The following is a 19981-nucleotide window of genomic DNA, read 5'->3' as shown; positions in this document are numbered from 1 at the left end:
CAGATGACTCCCTTAATCCCTCCTTTTCCCACCCCCCTTCAGTATAGGTAGCCAGCTTGCCTTCACACTGCAGTTAGTGTCACTCATTTCTTCGCTCGTCTTCAGTGCAGAAGCTTCCTCTCTCTTTCCGTCTCCAATGCTGCCCAAGTCCATAGCCGCTGGCCACAATGCAAACGTGCACAGAGAGCAAGGTGGCCTCTGCACAGGCCACTGGCAGCAGAGTTCCACAGTCAGGCGCTCTCCTGATCTCCCTGCATTGCAGCATTTGCAAGCTTACACCAGTTTAGCCTGCTGGTTTGGTGCCCTTGCTCCTGTGGTGCCCTAGGCCATGGCCTAGTGAGCCTTGCCCTAAATCCGGCACTGGCCACACATTCCCAGTGGCTGGTGACTTGCCGAGTTGCCCGGCTTATGGAGGGGGACACTGTGAGAACCGATCAGACTGGAATGATGGTGAAGGACCAAGAAGATTTCAGGGGGCTGGAAGAAGCCTCTGGTAAGTAACTGGCCAAATTGTTTTCTTTTTCAGTTTTTCAATTGTTTTATCTTTAAAGCTGAAATCTAGGGGAAAAAAAGAGTTATTTTGTGACCACTCTATTTCCGGGAACAGGTGAATTGGGCACTTACTTTCGGCAGCCGTGTAAATAGCCTGCAATGCTAAATTGCGGTTATACGGGCCAAGGTGTTGAGTGGGGAGCCCAGTACTAGCCGATCTTGTCTAGGCTAGTAGGTCAGCTACTGCTTCCAGTTATATCACATTATCAATATTTTAACTATCTGTATGAAAATGGCACCTAATTTGACCTGTTTCCAGTGATAGTGGTGATCACTGCAATAAGGGCTCATTATACAATGTCTATGTACAGCTTTGGCTGGGCGAGTAACCCGCCTGGCAATCCATGACCAGGAAAAATGTATTTGCAGATACGTAAACAGAGGCGCCCACAAGAATAAAAACTGTTAAAATCGTTTTAAAAGGGGTAAGTTGGTGGACTTACCTCCCTCGAAGAACAAAATAGACAATGAACCGTTATTATAATTCACAGTAACATTTATTAAATACTCCAAGTGTGCAACGTGTTTCACAGGTCTCAATCCCGCTTCATCAGACAATGCAGTAAAGGGTCTGTAGCGTGGCTGAGCGCCTCTGCGATGCGCGCCTCAGAGGCGCTTGGCCACTCGTTTTTCTTGTTCTTTTTCAAGGAAAAAATGTATGACAGTCACATGACTGCTGCTTCTTCATAAAATAAAAGTATTTAAATATGGGAGTAGTTAAGATATAATCTATGCTGCCTTGAAATTTTAACTATCATTTTGTTCATCATGTTACATTTGTCACTGTAATTACTATAATTCTGTGTTACGTGCCAGTATCTATATTGTCTGTATTATTATGCACCCCACTTTGGTAACTTACTCTGTACAGCATCACGTAATATGTTGGAGCTTTACATATTAATTAATTAATTAATCCCTGGAGCTATTCAAATCCAGACTGAAAAGCCACCTGTTTAGCCTGGCATTTCCAGATTTATAAAATTCTTCCTCTGTACCACGATGGTCGGAGCCATGCTTATGCGCTTTGAGTCCCACGGGAGAAAAGCGCTTTACAAATGTTATTTGTTGTTGTTTGTTGTATTAATAATAACTATTATCCAGGTATCAAAAAATGCAACCTGCAATTTACTATTACAACCACTAGAGGTCAGGATTAGGTTACATTCTACTGTAAAGAGCCTTACAGCGCCTGTGTAGAACATTTAAAAGCCTGGGGACACACTGCTGTATGGTCCCCCTTTTGAGTAGACATTTCACTCAGATATGCAGACCTTGCAAAATTGTAATATTATTGGGCAAATACCATTTTTTTAAAAACTCTGCAAGGATTGCACAGGAAAGTTGCCTTTTTGTGTACAAAATGAACTGGAGGCACCCAAGGATGTGTGTAGCTTTTAGTTTAACGTTAAGCTTGTAAGTATGTTCTTCTGTAAGCTCTTCGGGTTAGCGCCCCATCTCCTTCTATGCCAGATTTTTATTATTGTTCATCTAACGATTGAAGTCTATGCGTGTATCAAAAGAGGGCATCCTGAAATTTGAGCACCCAGAAAAGCCGATAGTAGAATATCGGTAAATTTGCAGATATTCTACTCAAAATTCAAATGGTAATAAAATATCAGTAAGAAATACCGATAATGGAATACAGCTAAACATAACCCTATTCTCACAATGAATCCTCCCTCTACCTAATGCCTAACCTTTAATATAGCCCAAGGTGGGCTCATATAATTAAAAAAAAACCTAGGCTACCTGATCCAGGGGCTGGGCGGATCAGGAAGCCGCCATCTACGCCACTCTCCGCTGCTCCTGAGGCCTGCTAGGGACCACTTTCACTTTTGTGACCTTTGGGTCACGACGCTGGAAGGAGAGAGATCTCTCTCTCTCAGCACGCAAGGAGGCGGGGAGAGGCAGGGGGCGTGGCCAGGGAAAGAGCTGCCCAATGGCAGCTCTGGAAAGCCTGCAGGAACGCCCCTAGTGTGCGTTTAAGCAGGGAATCCCTCTCCTCCCATTACCCACCGACATAACGACAAATATTGTTGCTAATTTTTTTTGAGGGGGGGGGGGGGGCTATAGCGTGGAGGTAGGGGGGGGGGTGCGGTGAGAGGACACAGAGGCATGTCATGTGTCCCATCTGCTCCCCCCATACAGCCTTGGGTTCACTTTAAACCCACCACCCACGGCTAACCTTAACCTGCTCCCCCACGGCTAACTGCAACCTGCCGCCCCTAAGCTAGCCTTAACCACCCCTCCATGGCTAACCTCAAACCACCCCCCCCCCCCTCCTCCCACGGCCAATCTTAATCCACCCTGCCAATCTGCCAGAAAAGAACCTGCAAATCTTCTGGTGCCACCATACAAATATCATAAAAAAAGAGAAATTTGGGCGCAAGATATTTATCAAGACGCCATTCGTAGCTGCACTTTACATTGTGGGCAGCCGAGCGCAGGCACCCAAGTTTCCCTTCATTGCTGATATTTGTATGGGCCCCTGTGGCAGTGCCCAAACTTCTGCCACTAGCTGGTGCCCACATTTCCTGTTTCACTCCTTATTTAATGTACGTTAATGCATGATATTGGCTTCATAATATTTTTATACAGTCACAGACACTCTGTCCTCAAACTAATAAGGAATGCAAATTTAGAACACCTAATATAAATAACCTGTAGTGTAAATTTCCAATAAGATTTGATCATAATTAAAGCAACCCTTAAAGGGAACCTTAAATGAGAGGGATATGGATGCTTCCTTTTACTCAAGCTGCTTGGCAGTCCTGCTGACCTCTGTGGCTGCAGTAGTGACTGGATCACACACCTGAAACAAGCATGCAGCTAATCCAGTCTGACTTCAGCCAGAGCACCTGATCTGCATGCTTGTTGAGGGGCTGTGGCTAAAAGTAAGACACAGGATCAGCAGGAGAGTCAGGAAACTGGTATTATTTTAAAAGGAAAATCCATACCCTTCTCAGTTTAGGTTCCCTTTAAGTGAAATATAACGATATAAATAAGTGTATCATAGCACTAATTCTACTTAGGATTCTCCTGAAACCCATGTAGTTATTTTGGTTGTATGAGTTAAAAAAGCAAGGATTGCATGTAGACTTACTGATGTTCACGCACGCTTTTTTTATGGGAGGGACTTAGGTATATAAAACAATTCAAAATGCCATAGTTGAAAAGAAGCATAAGTGATGGACTCGCCTCCATAAAAACCAGACCACTCGAGGGCTATAAGAAAAAGGGGCTACACATCACATTAGGGGAAACAGCGCCGAGCTTCCGTAGTGTTTGTCGCTCATCCTGTTACTGTACATGATTACCGCCGCACACTCGATCGACCAAGGCGGCCCAACATCTTACAGCATGTATCATATAATATCATATATCTATAAGCATGCATCTAATCGATACATTCAAACCAATTTTGGGCCGAAATTGGTCGAACCATCAATCAGGCATACTTGTGGACGCACCAATTTGCACCCGATTTGATAATAATTCTCAAATTGGATGCTTGACCGGCCACCGAGTTGAGTGATATATGAGCACCTTTAGGGCCCTTTTCCACTAGCAATCGTTATCGCTTGCGCTAAACGCTAGCGACTGCGATTCAGCAAGTCACAATTTTTTTTCTATGTTTGCGATCGCGCTTAGGTAAAAATCGCGGTAGTGGAAAAGACCTACCGCAATTCCTATGTTTAGCAAACATCGCTGGCGATTTGCGATTCTGCATCGCAATCGCCGCTAGTGGAAAAGGGTCCTTATACAGTAGTTTTATGACCTCTTTTTAAGTATCCGGGAGAAAATAAGTAATTTAAGATCTTGGTAATTAACCATTACGACACACAGGGGCGGTTCTTCCATGAAGTAATGTGAAGCACGTGTTTCAGGGCGGCAACAATTAGAAGGCGACAAATGGCAGATCCCTTCCCCACTTCACTCACCTGCTCTCAGCATTCCAGCAATGGGATTTTTTTATTGGCCTGTCCAGTATCCATGGTTACAACAGTGCCCTATTACATGCTGCTGTGTCACATGAGGCACCGCTGTAGTCAGAGAGGAAGCAGTATTTTATGTATGGCTGATGATCTAATCGCTAATCGGATTAGAGTGAGTGATGCGGCGTCGGTGCAGCACATACCTGGCATCCTGGGGAGGAGATGCTGTCTTGGAGGAAGCAGAGGAAGGTAAGCGCAGTGCTAGTGCCTGCAATGTACTGCTGAAAGTGTCTCTCCTCTCCGGTGTGTCTTTGCACACACACACCGGGGGGTGGATCCTCAGAACGTATTGCAAGCTGCTCTACAACTACCTGCCTCCACTACGTGCAACATCAGCAATACCATGTTGTAAAATTCTAGAATGATCTGCAGCAATTTGTGATATTTTTTTAGGTGCTCCAAGCTCTGCACCTTGGCTACCCAGACACTGCTTTATTTGATCTGAGGAAGATGACTGTGCTCCGCAAAACGCGTTATCATTTTTGTGTCTGAGTAATAAAATGTCTTTCTTATATTGGTGTTGCCTCTTCTTCTTAGAGGTAAGCCATTTTATATTTATTACATCCATGGTTATTTTTTAGGGCGCCTTTCTCTCCCAGTGAATTTGTGAGATTACACAGGCCTTGAACTGCAGTAGTAAACACCAAAGAAAGAGTATGGGCCTGATTCACTATTCGGTGCACCCCTAAAGGCTTTGGGCGTGCTAACCAGGGTGCTAAGTACTTAGCATGCACCAATGCAAATCAGCTCACGCGCAAAGTCCGGTGCGCGCAAAACGTCGCATAGTGCACCGTTAAGTTCGCACTCAATGCGACCTTATAGGCGCATCGGGTGCGCCGTTTCACCGCTTTGGGAATCAAGCCCTATGTGTTCCAACAGCATACAGTATATTACATAGAAAGTAATATTTGACGTTCCCACTAATGCATTACAGTACAGTGCATGCCAAAAATGCACTGTTGCCCGCAATTCTACACCGCAGCATCTCTTATCCACAGCGATTCAATGAGGTCAGGATTGCACCTTGAGAAATGCAGTGGCCATGCCTTGCGGCATAACTTATGATCACCATAGTGAGAACGAGCCCTCGCTGTGTTTTGGACGTGTTATGTTCTGAGCTTACATTAGTGCTGTGTGTGTGCTGCTATGCTATTTGCTTGCTACCATGGCAGCACCAGCATACTAGCCTCCACAAGACTCATTTATCACTTCAAAATTAGAGTTACCGATTGCCCAGCAAGCTTACGGTGAACTAGAACTCCGAGGAGTATGTAAGGGGCTAAAAAGGACCAAAAAGCCATCTTGCTAAAAACTATGCAATACAGAAACTTGACAATTTTTCAGGTCTGAGTGAGTATATGAGGTCTCCCACAATGCATCACTGCTTGAATATGCAAATTATCCCTTTGTTGTCCGTGGCTTTGTGCAATTAACAAGCTGACACATCATTGCATTCCAGCAGTTCTGGAGGGGTGTTTTAGCTTTTAGGGCCAACAAAAGAATGGTTTGCATATTCAGCAGTGATGCATTGTGGGAGACCTGAATAATACCATCTACCGTCTGATTTAAGAAGGTACATTTCTCAAAATTAGGTGAACTCATTCCCAGCCTAACCCCCTCCTTACAGCATGAGCAGTAACATAAAGCTTTTCTTATCCTTCTTTCTTTAGTTTTGTGTTCACATGGAGTTAAATGACCTCTGGTAGGTCGGCATTGCGGTCTGCGTCAGGAAGTCCCTGGAACGTAAACCAAAACCATAAATCTCTCCAACAGGATGCAGCAAACAATAAAACTTCCAGACATTCAACTCCATTCCCCACCACGCTGCAGACATGGTTTTATTGTTCTTTGTCCACAATAGGGTAGTTTCTCTTCAATTCTTGCTCACTGTGGCCTTTTTGTCACAAGTGCAGAGTGGGGCTGTGGCTGTTTTCATTGTATTGGATCTCTCAGCCGACAAAGAATATTAAGGTAGTAGACTTATAGCCATAGACCCACAATTCAGCTCCATTTATGACCTTCTTGAAGAAATGTGGTTCATTAGAAGAGGTTTGAAGCAACTTTATTATTATTATTTATTTATTTTATGTATTTATATAGCGCCAACATCTTTCGTAGCGTTGTACATAGTACAAACCACAAATGGGGAACAAATATACACTCACCTAAAGAATTATTAGGAACACCATACTAATACGGTGTTTGACCCCCAATTTGCCTTCAGAACTGCCTTCATTCTACGTGGCATTGATTCAACAAGGTGCTGAAAGCATTTTTTAGAAATATTGGTCCATATTGATAGAATTGCATCTTGCAGTTGATGGCGACTTGTGGGATGCACATCCAGGGCACGAAGCTCCTGTTCCATCACATCCCAAAAATGCTCTATTGGGTTGAGATCTGGTGACTGTGGGGGCCATTTTAGTACAATGAACTCATTGTCATCTTCAAGAAACCAATTTGAAATGATTCGAGCTTTGTGACATTATCCTGCTGGAAGTAGCTATCAGAGGATGGGTATATGGTGGTCATGAAGTGATGGACATGGTCAGAAACAATGCTCAGTTAACCTGTGGCATTTAAATGATGCCCAATTGGCACTAAGGGGCCTAAAGTGTGCCAAGAAAACATCCCCCTCACCATTACACCACCACCAGCCTGCACAGTGGTAACAAGGCATGATGGATCCATGTTCTCATTCTGTTTACCCCAAATTCTGACTCTATCGAGACTCATCAGACCAGGCAACATTTTTCCAGTCTTCAACTGTCCAATTTTGGTGCGCTTGTGCAAATTGTAGCCTCTTTTTCCTATTTGTAGTGGAGATGAGGGGTACCTGGTGGGGTCTTCTGCTGTTGTAGCCCATCCACTTCAAGGTTGTGTGTGTTGTGGCTTCACAAATGCTTTGCTGCATACCTCAGTTGTAACGAGTGGCTATTTCAGTCTACGTTGCTCTTCTATCAGCTTGAATCCGTCGGCCCATTCTCCTCTGACCTCTAGCATCAACAAGGCATTTTCGCCCACATGACTGCTGCATACTGGATGTTTTTCCCTTTTCACACCATTCTTTGTAAACCCTAGAAATGGTTGTGCGTGAAAATCCCAGTAACTGAGCAGATTGTGAAATACTCAGACTGGCCCATCTGGCACCAACAACCATGCCACGCTCAAAATTGCTTAAATCACCTTTCTTTCCCATTCTGACATTCAGTTTGGAGTTTAGGAGATTGTCTTGACCAGGACCACACCCCTAAATGCATTGAAGCAACTGCCATGTGATTAATTTATAATTGCATTAATGAGAAATTATACAGGTGTTCCTAATAATCCTTTAGGTGAGTGTACATAAGAAATACAAGACACTGTCATGACATTGAATAGTAGAAATACAAATACATGTATAGTTGATGTGTAGTTGGTACCATGTGTATATGTTAAAATTACAGCAATATGAGAAACACTAGGAGGCGGTCCCTGCCCTTGCGAGCTTACAATCTTCTAATCAAGTTTCCAACTTGTTGGAAACTGCAGTTAAAGAGACTAACAAAAATGTCATCCTTTTTTCTACCATCCTACAAGTTCCTAAACCTATTCTAATGTGCTCTGGCTTACTGCAGCACTTTCTACTATCACCGTCTCTGTAATAAATCAATGTATCTTTCCCCTGTCGGACTTGTCGCCCTGTGTCTGTGCCAACTCTTCAGTGTGGATCTGCTATGCTCGCCCCTCTCCAGGCCCCTCTATGCACACTCCCGTATGTGTGTTATTTACATAAGCCAGCAGCGTCTCTGCTCTCTGATATCAGTGAGAGAAAAGAGCTGGATAAAAATTCTCTTCTGTTAGGCTGTGAAAGGAGCTGGCTGACACATACTGAGGAATTACAGACACGGGCAGAGCTGTCTGCAGGAAGAAACATCAGCCTGTCACTATTCAGTGGATGAGAGCTGCAGGGGGACAGAAGGTAAACACACAAATGATCTCTTGAGATTCAAAAGGAAGGCTGTATACAGCCTGCTTGTGTATGGATGTATTTTCTATGTGTGGACATACTGTACATCAACCTACTTCCTGTTTTGGTGGCCATTTTGTGTGTTTATAAACAAACTTTTTTAAACTGTTTTTGACTACTTTTAACACGGCGGGGAGCGGCGAAATTGTGACAGAGGGGAATAGGAGATGTCCCCTAACGCACTGGTATGTTTACTTTTGTGCGATTTTAACAATACAGACTCTCTTTAATTCTGTTCTGGTATCATTATCGGGACTAATTTTGAAATGACAAAATCCTGCATCAAAATCGCAGACAGAGTTTTTGGAGTCCCCACATTAGCTTTCAGTTCTTGCACTTTAGTCGTTCTTGAGTTGATTGTAGTCTATGCATCTTCAATACACTTCATTCTGGTGTTTTTCAAGCAAAGAGCCAGGCAGTCTTCTTATGGTGCCAGTTTGGTTCTGTTAGCTAGGCCTGAGCCTAGACTAGAGGCCCTAACCTATGTTCCTGCTAATGATTGGCACTGATTATCTATGGAAGTGGAAATTGTCCCTCACAATGTGATTCATTTCTGCCCAAAAAAGTCTTCAAGATGTTTTGCATCTACACTATTTCTTTAATGAGTCTATCTATGCACTTTAATCTTTTTCAGACACCTCAAAATAATATAATACCATAGAAACTTGTTTACCAGCACAGGCAGTCAGGATTTTTCCTGCATTTTGTACTGGGTGCAACCATCCCGGGTGAGCCTTAAAAGCCAGTTGTGGATCTCAAGTAGACAGAGCTAGGTCTCTATAAAACTTAACAGAGGCTGCCAAAATACACCCTAATTCTGTGGGTAGATTATCTACCTTCAACGTCTGCTGTTTTTGTAAGAGACTCCTGTGGCAGCTTATTATTCAACCATGGAAAGGAAAATACTTGGGCTGTCCATACTGCAAAACCAGCAGAGTACAGATTCCAGCTCTGAAAACAAGTGCATTGTGCAGTCCATTTTGGAAATTCATAGGTGGCTGCAATGGAACTATCCTATATAATAAAACCCCTGTGTCTCTGCGTCCTGTCCGTGTGTGTGTGTGTCTGCTTCCAGACCTGACCTTTGCTGTCTGCATTGTGGAAAATACCAGCTTTTTCCAACTGCCAAGCAAGCAACGTCTACCTGTGTGCATATACTTCAGACAGTGGTGGAGGGTGAGCAAGTGAGACACGTCTGTGCGCGCATCGCGCGGGGGGGGGGGGGGGGGGAGCGGCTGTGGCCTAGCTCCCGTTTTTAAGGGGCGGTCCTTTTTACTAGTTATTGTAATAATCTTTAATAAAAGATAAATGCTGCACATTTAAACATGTTTCAGTTCCCAGAGTGCACCTCAAAAAATCTGGAGACAGAGCCTTCTGTCATGCTGCCCCTACTCTTTGGAACTCCCTGCCACACCCAGTAAAGACAGCACCATCCCTGGAGCTATTCAGACTGAAAAGCCCCCTGTTTAGCCTGGCATTTCCGGACTTATAAAATTCTTCCTCTGTACCACGATGGTCTGAGCCATGCTTATGCGCTTTGAGTCCTACGGGAGAAAAGCGCTTTACAAATGTTATTTGTTGTTGTTGTTGTTTACACCAGGAAGCCAGTAGACAACCTATCATTTGTTAACAATATTTTACAAGCAGGCAGACAACAAAGGAATGAATTTTGTTCTTCTTTGTTTGCAGGTGACATATGAAGGCAGCGCATTTAAGTATGAACGTACTCGACTATGATGACCCATTGCAGACATTCCAGAAGCAAAAGCTGCATTTTAATAACTTTAAGAACTGCTTCCTCCTTAAAAGTGTGTTTATCAAGATACTATACCTGATGCACATGGAATTTTTTGGTATTTTTTTTTATATATAAATAATGACAGATTTTTATACCACAGTTGTTATAAAATACATGATACTCAATTGGCTTAATTACCTAACATTCCCTCAGGTTGGTGATCACTGAAGAACCTATCCTAACCTGGACTAATTTAAAAAAGGTCTGCTATTAGATGGAAGTGGACTAAGCTCCCCCAACCGACCACTACTGAACGAGGGTCCCATCACTGCCACTTTGCCATTCACAACAAATGTATGTGGCAACATAAAAAAATGCAACCTGCAGCACTTTTGCATGGAATCGGGCCACACAGCAGTGCAGTCAGTCGTGCTGCAGAGATCAGTGCAATTACTCAACTCTCTTTCATACATGAAACAGCCCTTAGAACATGCAACCTTGGCATGGCCCTAGTGAGGACTGCTGAAAGGCTACTGAATTACTTATTTTAAAATATATCCACAAAAGCCTGAGTCCACTCCAGTCACATGTATGTAGTTTTCTGCAAATCTCAGCATGCTCAAGCAGTTAAAATCTCAGCATGCTCAAGCAGTTAAAATGGGCGCAAGATACGTACTAATCAAAAGGGGGCCCACTGTAATGGTGGGTGCCAGGGCTGCCCACTATGCGAAATGCGGGTGCAGAGCAAATAGGATGTGTCCCACTGCTAAGAATAGGTGCCCATGGGGGGAGGGGATTAAGATAGATACATACGGGGGTTCAGGTTAGTTGCCCACCAAAGGGGAGGGGCTAAGGTTAGTTACCCACGGGGTTCAAGTTAGTTGCCCACAGGGGGGTGAAGGTTAGATTCCTGGGGGTGGGGGTACAGGGGTTAAGATTAGGCAGCCACCAAAGGAGGGTTAAGGTTAGGCACCCTCCATGGGGTGGTAAGGGTTCTGTGTGAGGGTAGGGAGAGGTTAGGTCATAGTAACATATTGATATTTTATCATATGAATGAAGTAGTAGAATATCAGTAAATTTACCAATGTTTTAATACCGCAATCCTGCACCAATAAACAGGCTCCTTTTTCTATATTTGTGTATGCTCCATGACTATTCAGGGGCTCCTGGCTTAGATACTATCAAAATAATCACTTGTACAATATCTGTTAAGCAGACCAGACATGGTTACTGCCTGTGCTGTCAACCGCAATCTTTTCAGATAGACTCAGACTGTGCCAGCCCTCCTCCAGTCTGAACAGTGGAAATGATGCAATCCAAATGCCAGGAACAAATTTGAGTCAATCAGTCTGAAGGAAACAAGTTATAAATATGGTCTGGCAATGAGAAAACAGCATTGCTAAAGGATGTGATGCCCATTTGATGGACTTTTTATCATCACTGGGTCCATTTGTTTGACCCAGTATGTAAGTGCTTTTATAATATTACAGTAAATGCTTTTATGTGTTCCTGTTATTTGGTTATTTTAATAAATGGTTAAACCAAAAGAAATGCACTTAGAGTAATATATGTTTTCATTTATATATGATTGGACACCATATGAGGGAGAAGAATAGAGTGGAGACTGAGCAGTGAAAAGTTTGAGTTGGTACTTTGGTGACAAGTGTTTCCTAATGTGCTTATGTAGACCTCACACTGGATTCACACCATCGCACAGCATTATAATTTGTGTGAACTCTGATGAACACTGTGTGTTAACATACGCATTAAAGGGGAACTTCAGCGTAAACAAACATACTGTCATTAAGTTACATTAGTTATGTTAATTAAAATAGATAAGTAATATAATCTCTTACCCACCCTGTTTTAAAATAACAGGCAAATGTTTGTGATTTCATGGGGGCAACCATCTTTTTCATGGGGACAGCCATCCTTTTTGGTTGAAAGGAGGTGATAGGGAGCATGAGACAAAGTTCCAACTGTCCTGTGTCCTGATCACCCCTACTTGCTGTGAGCACTAGGCTTCAAATCTCAAATTCAAACTAAGGAGAACAACAGCATCAGAAATCCCATCATGCTTTGCACAGAATCAGAGGAAAAATGCCCGGGCAGTTTTCTTCTGTACAGCTAAAAATGAGGCTTGGGTATGAAAAACAAAGTTCTAATGCTGTGAAACTGTTAAAGAAACACCAAGCCTTTTCATTGCTGCTGAGTAGATTTTTAGTCTGGAGGTTCACTTTAATTCAAAGCCCGAATACAGCGAGTTAGACTAATCTGATCCATTACAACACAGAAATGTGAGCAGGCTCATAGAATTGTATGTGAGTTAACATGCAGAATTATTTTGCAATGCAACAGTTATAGGGGTTAATTTACAAAGCGTACTTATTTTTCACCTTAACTGTAAGGACAGCTGGTCCTCCCAGTAGTATGGCTGTGAAAGTTGGACTATAAAGACATACATAGAAAAATCGATGCTTTTGAATTGTGGATGTGAAGAAAGCTACTGAGAGTTCCCTGTACTGCCAGAAGATCTATTCAGTCAATACTTAAAGAAATAAGGCCAGAGTGTTCACTGGAAGGGCTGATACTGTTTTTAAAACTGAAACACTTTGGTCACATATTTTGAAGACAGGATGCTTTTAGAGAAACCCTTAATGCTTTGAAAAATTGAGGGTAAAAGAAGAAGTGGACGGCAGAGGCTAAGATGGATAGACAGCATATGAACATGCCTTTGCAACAACTGAAAGAAGCAGTTATTGACACACATCTGCCATGCAAAAGTACATATGATCACAAGGAGTCAACTAATCAGGAAGACAGGGTTATTGTCTTCCTCATTAGTGCAATCTTTTTCATCATGTGTTGTGCAAGTAAAAATGTTGACAATACTGAAATTTACTTTTTGTTGTTGTCTGTTTGCCTCATAATGCACCAATTGAGTTTAAATACATCCTCAGTCACCACGACCTGGCTTCCTGTTGTGGACCGCTGGATCTTTGGTGATACATACACCTCTATAAATTAAGCACTAACCTAGTGTACTACCATTTACAATCTTAAGCTACCACATGAACCCACTGCAACATGGAGTGCCACAACCAGTGCCACGAATGGGGAAAAAAGCATACTTGCGCGATTTAAAAATGCAGTAAAATTATGAAGTGCACAAAAAAAATGAAAAAAACGGATCAAATGCAATACCATTGAAATACATTCGAAACTTTTCATAGAGGGTGGCGCTCACGGTGCTTTGCAAGACTCATTGACTGTATACATATTAATTAAAAAGCATTCAAAATTAAGAGTCCATCAAGGAAATAAAAAATGCTTTTTAATGAATATGTATACAGTCAATGAGTCTTGCAAAGCACCGTGAGCGCCACCCTCTATGAAAAGTTTCTAATATATTGTTATAGAGGAGGCGAACTGGTGTTATATACATGATAGGAGTTTGGATAGTCTCTCTGCTGTGAGCGCTAACCTCTTGCTGCAAAATTGAAATACATTCGTTGTGCGCTGAATGTGGAATCGCAATCCCTCACAACACAAGCAAATTGTAATAAGTTCAAAAATTTTAGCCCAGTTTTTCAGCTGTGGCTGAAAACAAACACTCCATCATCTTTATCCTATTTCCCATCGGGGTGCCGTTTCAGAGCTATCCTCTCCAGAAACACCAGGTGCAGGAGCACTTTCTTCCCCCAGGCTGTCCTCCTACTGAGCTCCACCCCCCCCCCCTTCCAGGTTGCAAAACTCTAGTCCTTTGGGAATCATTAGCTCCTAGACTGTGCTTTGTTGCCCAACCCAAACTCTTATGCAGACCTCACCCTACACCCTAACTGTTGAGTTCTTGTCATTTTTAATAAATTGAATTTTAAAAATGTCTGCCCCCCCCTTGCTTGATTTATGCATGCTACTGATGTCTGTACCATGTACAACGCTCCTGTTGACTATGCCTTGTTGTTCTATGTACTGCCATTGCCATGTGTACTACATAAAGTTCCGGGTACGTCATCCAGCGTACTTGGCTAAATAAAGATGATTCTGACTCCTGCATTGTGTTTCAAAATCCCTTATTCTGCAATTGCTGCTTATTCTCCATGTCTCAATGATGGAACGAAGTCCTTAAAATGAATCGTGAGTATTGTAGAATACAGTATACTATTCATCAGAGTGGGCGGTCACTTTTATGCGCAGACATTTGAAGTACTTTAAAGCTTATGATTACAGTTATTACCTACTTTTAAGGTGCCCAATGCCCATACACCAAACAATGTATGGGCACATCGACTATGAGACAGATATCTCTCTGATCAAATCTGATCAGAGAGGGATCTGTTACTTGCCCATACACCATAGTCCGATTTCCAATAGATTTCAGCATCAAATATATTGAATCAGAAATCATTGAAAACATTGATCGAGCAGACATGGTGCTGCACCAATTTTCCATTAATTCAATAAAATGATCGAGTTGCAAGGTCGACTGGCACCCCAAATAATCTGATGTACAAGCACCTTAAGGATTATTTATATGCAATTGTTACCCACTTTAAGGCCTCTTGCACACTACTTGCGATTCCGATTTTTTTATACGATCCAATTTTTGATTCCAAATAAAAAACGTAACAGCATGCAGTACTTTTTTCGCATGTAGTGTGCAAGAGGCCTAAAGCAAATATGTAGTGAAAAAAAAAAGTTTGATACTTACCTATTGAGAGGGAAGGGTCTGAATCCTATTGAGGCTTTCCTCTCCCCTTGTTCCAGCGCTGTTCCATGGTGAATGTTATGCCACCTCCATGAGCCCTCAAAATGGGTGGCTCCCAACTGCACCTGCGTGAGCGTGCACTTGAGCTGCCAGTCTTCAGGATCGCTTGGGGACACTAATGCTCCCGATCCCTTCTGAGGGCCGCCTGAGGTAGAATCTACCAGTTGGTGGAATAGCTCTAACAAGTGTCACAGTGGTGAAAAAAGGGGGCCGAGAGGGAACAGAGAAGGCTCAATAGGATCCAGAGCCTTCCCTCTTCATTGGTATCTGACTTTTTTTTTCCACTTTAGTTTTACTTTAAAAATAAAGTTTATGTGTTAATTTAGACACGTGTCCACAGATTACTCATATTGATAACTATTCAGTGCTGTATATCTGTAAAATTATTTGTAAAGCCGGCTTCCAGTATGTCAGTTTCCTCATCTCTTGTCTCCACTCAAAAAAGTATGCTGATGCAATGCTGATTAACAGTCTAATAACCTGGCAGACAACACAGGAAGCTGATGAAAGAGGGAATCAGGGTGTTACTGGACTGGCTGTGTAATGTAGCAGAAGTGTCTGAATCACATTACTGGCTGGACAATATTACACACTTTATGCTTTGGCAGGTAAAATGCCCACATACATGAACAACCTGCCCACAGCTCCTCTTACCTTAGGAGGGCACCCATCTTAGGGCATACTAGACAAATGACTAGATTGGGTGCAAAGCTGACTAATGTAGTCATTTCCTTCTGGTAAAGCCTAGGACTCCAAAGCATTTGTTTATCTTATTCCTGGATGCCTGGCTGTGTCCCTGAAAGTTTTATTCTGGACTTGTGGCTTTGGCATCAGTGTTTTGTGGTTTCTTTTTGGCACTTTTTCTCCTTGTTTATATTTAGAGATGAATGTCCAACCCACCCCCTTCATCATGTCTGACTGACTGAAGGCTCTATGTGCCACCGTCATTCATGTGTGAGACTATCATAATTAAGGGCTCTTTCACAGTGCGACGTTAAGGTCTCACGTTAGGGAAGTTCATAACTTAGACTAACTCACAGCAGCACAAAGTATGTGTGACATTCACAGTGCTCACATTGCGTTGTGTGTAACGTGTAGAAATATTTAGGAAGTGCTGCATGCTGTGCGTTGTCTGCGTTATTAGCTACGTTGGACTGTTTGCACATGCTCAGTAATGTTTTCAATTTTTTTTAAAAATGTGTCGCATGCGCCATTTTCGTTCTATCAGTATGCAACGAAAAGTACGCATCAAGAGACTCATAACGCAGTTCAATATAACGTCCAACTGCAAAACTAACATATGTTGCGTCAGGGGCACGTTATGCGACCTTAACGTCGCATCAAACGCAACGTCTTAGTGTGAAAGAGCCCTTATAGGCCTCAATTCACTAAGCATTTTAGACTAGTCCTAGTCTACAGATGGTTTTTAGTCAACTGATGGTTTGGTGTAATGTTTTAGACCTGGTCTAACATTTAGTAACTACACAATTCACAAAGGCAAACAAGGAGTAACCACGCCCACTTTTTCCTGACAGATTAGACCAGCTGATTTCTGTCGGTAAACTAATTCTGTGAGGTATTTTAGATGTGAGGATGGAACCTTTTGAATTAATTATGCAGGAGTTTAATTGTAGGCAGAGGAGAGCTCATCAAAGGAGAAGGATGTCAGTCATAGCTACTTGTATGTGAATTGCATCTTTTGATCATTTCCCCTGCTTTACCCACCTAATTACCAAATGATTTAGACCAGGACTAAAAACAGGTCTAAAACATTTGGTAATAGTGAATTCCCCTTTGATGCAACTGGCCAAACCATCAGTAGACTAAAAACCATCTGTTGACTAGTCTAAACTGCTTAGTGAATTGAGGCCTTATGATGAATGAATGCAGGTCAGTAGCAAAAGCTTACAAATCTACATTTGTAAATCACCTATCCATATTCAAACTCAACTGCAGCAAGTAAAAAAGTAATTGGCCCTCCCTATCTGGGATCTGCTGCTTATTCTCTATATGCTGATTGACCTGAAGGCCTTCTTGCAATCTGGACCTTGCACCTGTGGCATATACTGTGTAAACTCTTTGCCTTGCCCCTTAATTTGCAAATGACGTGGGGCTTCTGACATTACAGCCATAGAAGACAAGCGGGCTATGTCTCAAGTGTATCCATTGTCTGGTATCAGCACAGAGCTCTGTTTATATCATAATGTGACAACTAGGCTGCTTGGAAGGGAGGGCTGCAGTCTTCACTGGGTTGGGCGCATAGAAGGTTGTGATGCTGGGTGAATAAAGAACAGAAGTCATGATTTTCAAATCAGCTAAACAGGAAGCTGGCTCTGGGGCCACTGGGGAGCTCTCCCAATACTATTGTGTGTAGGGGGGGGGGCACCTAGTGTGACTCCCAGGAGGACCAGTGGAGCCCAATATACTTTTTGGCCCTATTCTGGCTAGAACTGACCCTATGCAGTGCTGTGTAAAAATTGCATCTGTATCCATCATAGAGTGATGGAGAAGGGTGATCTCATTCACTTGTACTGAATAAGGCTGTGCTGCTTTGTACTCCACCACAACTCTCTGCACTGGTACCTGTAAGAAAAACCTAGCCTTGACCATGAGCCCTAACCAAAACCTCCCCTGTCATTTACCTAAGCAGCTGGAATGTGTAGGCACTGGTGCTCAGTTATTGTATAGGTAAGCATATGTGTATATTGGTTATACACTAACCTAATGCTAGTGCCCAAACATTGCAGCGTGCACCAATGACCTCCATAATGCCAACATATTTATTGGCTCTATAATGATGCCAAACCTTTACAGAACTAGAATGGACTGTTTTAAAGTTCTTTCACATTTTCAACCTCTCCTCCCTCTCTGCTAATTCTTCTGCTTGTTGTGAGTTACCCACAGAACATAGTTCAACCTTTGCCATTTGAAAAACAAATAACTTTAAAGGGGAACTTCAGCCTAAACAAACATACTGTCATTAAGTTACATTAGTTATGTTAATTAGAATAGATAGGTAAAATCATTTTTTACCCACCCTGTTTTAAAAGAACAGGCAAATGTTTGTGATTCATGGGGGCTGCCATCTTTATCATGGGGGCTGCCATCTTTATCATGGGGGCAGCCATCTTTTTGGTTGAAAGGAGGTGACAGGGAGCAGTTCCAACTGTCCTGTGTCCTGATTACCCCTCCCAGCTGCACACGCTAGGCTTCAAATGTCAAATTCAAAATATAAAAAAAAAAAAATTGCACTAAAACAGCAGAACGAGAACAACATCATCAGAAATCCCATCATGCTTTGCACAGCATCAGGGGAAAAATGCCCGGGCAGTTTTCTTCTGTGCAGCTAAAAATGAGGCTTGTAAAAGAGAAACAGTTCTGATGCTGTGAAACTGTTAAAGAAACACCAAGCCTTTTCAGTGCTGCTGAGTCGATTTTTAGTCTGGAGGTTCACTTTAACAACCCCCCACCCCTTGGCACATTCAATACATTTTGGGTTTAATTTCCAAATAAAATTCCAAAAACACAGAGAACTCAAGTATATGAACTGGCTTGTGAGGGAAGTTGGGTGGGGAGTGACATCTCAATGAGAAACACTTCAATAAAATGATCAGCTGTATAATAAAATTTAATAAATACATGTAAATATTTGCTTCCATAATGTATGGTCACCTATATTGAAATATGGGATGACAACAGAACTACTATTATTATAATTATCTTGTACACACTCTTCAGCATAAGAACTTTGCAGCTTCTGACAGCTGAGTGAACTCTGAAAGTTGTAGTTTTTGGCTATTATAGAGCAGAAAGATTTAAATCAGGATGATACCATCCACTGGGTGAATTAAAAGCTTCAAAGAGTAAACTTTTGGTCTAAAAGACTCTCTGCAGACTACCAAGATATGTGCTATTTAACTTTGAAAACAGAACATTTAAAAAACAAACATAGAGCTGGTTTTGCTTCTACAAATTCAATCACAGCAACATGTTATAAAGTTATTTATAGCAACCAGATTAAGCCTTCTGTGCACCTCTAACATATCTTGGAAAATCTGCCCCGACGTGATAGGATTATGAATCAAGGATTCACACACACAGCAGAGACAGTATTATTACTTAGGGGGTAAAGGGGGGATGCACTTAATATTCAGTCAGAATCATAAAAGTATAAAGTATTGTGATATCTGCAAGAAAAAAAAAATAGATAAAAAAATTCCTAGCTTACCAGTTTTGACCCTTTGTGGAAATTGTGTTTTCCACATCACTCTATGCACCTGTTATTGGAAATCACTCATAAGTACAGTGATATGAAAGTCGTTCAAGGTGTATCCATGGCTACAGAAATGTGCTGCTGCAGGAATGTCAAGCTGGTTGCCAACTGGTGTAATTTCCATTTTTTTATTATCAAAAAGTGTAAAGTTGTTCAAAAATATTTTAGATTCTTGACAAGACAATGGCCTCAATTCACTAAGATCATGCTGGAGATAATAAGGCAAGAGAAAACTTACCTCCACACGTGAGAGAGTTATCTTACCTCTTCATTCCTTAATTTACCTCCTCTGTAGTTATTTTACCTCCTCTTTAGTTAATTTACCTCCTCTGTAGTTATTTTCACACGCAGTTAATTAACAGCCTGTCTTTAAATCTGGCGTTATTTTAGGGATTGGAGAGTTAATTTAAAGACAGAAGAGTTAACTTTAGGCTTGCCTGAGGTAAAATGTTTCCTGAATACTACATGCCTTATCACCATGGTAACAACTCTAGAAGAGTTATTAAAGACAGGAGATAAGCTTAGTGAATTGAGGCCAATGTATAATAACATAATATGGGATGTTAATTATGTGACTGGTCAGACCCACCTTGTGTATTCCATCGGTTATTGTACAGCATATGTTACTATGCTATATGAGGGA

At 42.0% G+C, this 19981-nt stretch overlaps 1 protein-coding gene across 1 annotated transcript in view; it reads left to right on the top strand.

Moving 5' to 3' along the window:
• LOC137541901 (uncharacterized) overlaps positions 1 to 11161 on the top strand; it is a 71616-nt gene extending 60455 nt beyond the window's left edge. Inside the window, exon 5 of the mRNA XM_068263477.1 lies at positions 10249 to 11161. Within this exon, the coding sequence (XP_068119578.1) occupies positions 10249 to 10296 (48 nt within the window). The 3' untranslated portion in view covers positions 10297 to 11161. The remainder of the gene's footprint in view (positions 1 to 10248) is intronic.
• Positions 11162 to 19981: the final 8820 nt, after the last annotated feature.

The sequence above is a fragment of the Hyperolius riggenbachi genome, chromosome 12, assembly GCF_040937935.1.
Source record: "Hyperolius riggenbachi isolate aHypRig1 chromosome 12, aHypRig1.pri, whole genome shotgun sequence".
Taxonomy (NCBI): domain Eukaryota; kingdom Metazoa; phylum Chordata; class Amphibia; order Anura; family Hyperoliidae; genus Hyperolius; species Hyperolius riggenbachi.
The sequence above is the reverse complement of the archived record's forward strand: the minus strand, read 5'-3'. Positions and strand labels throughout refer to the sequence as shown.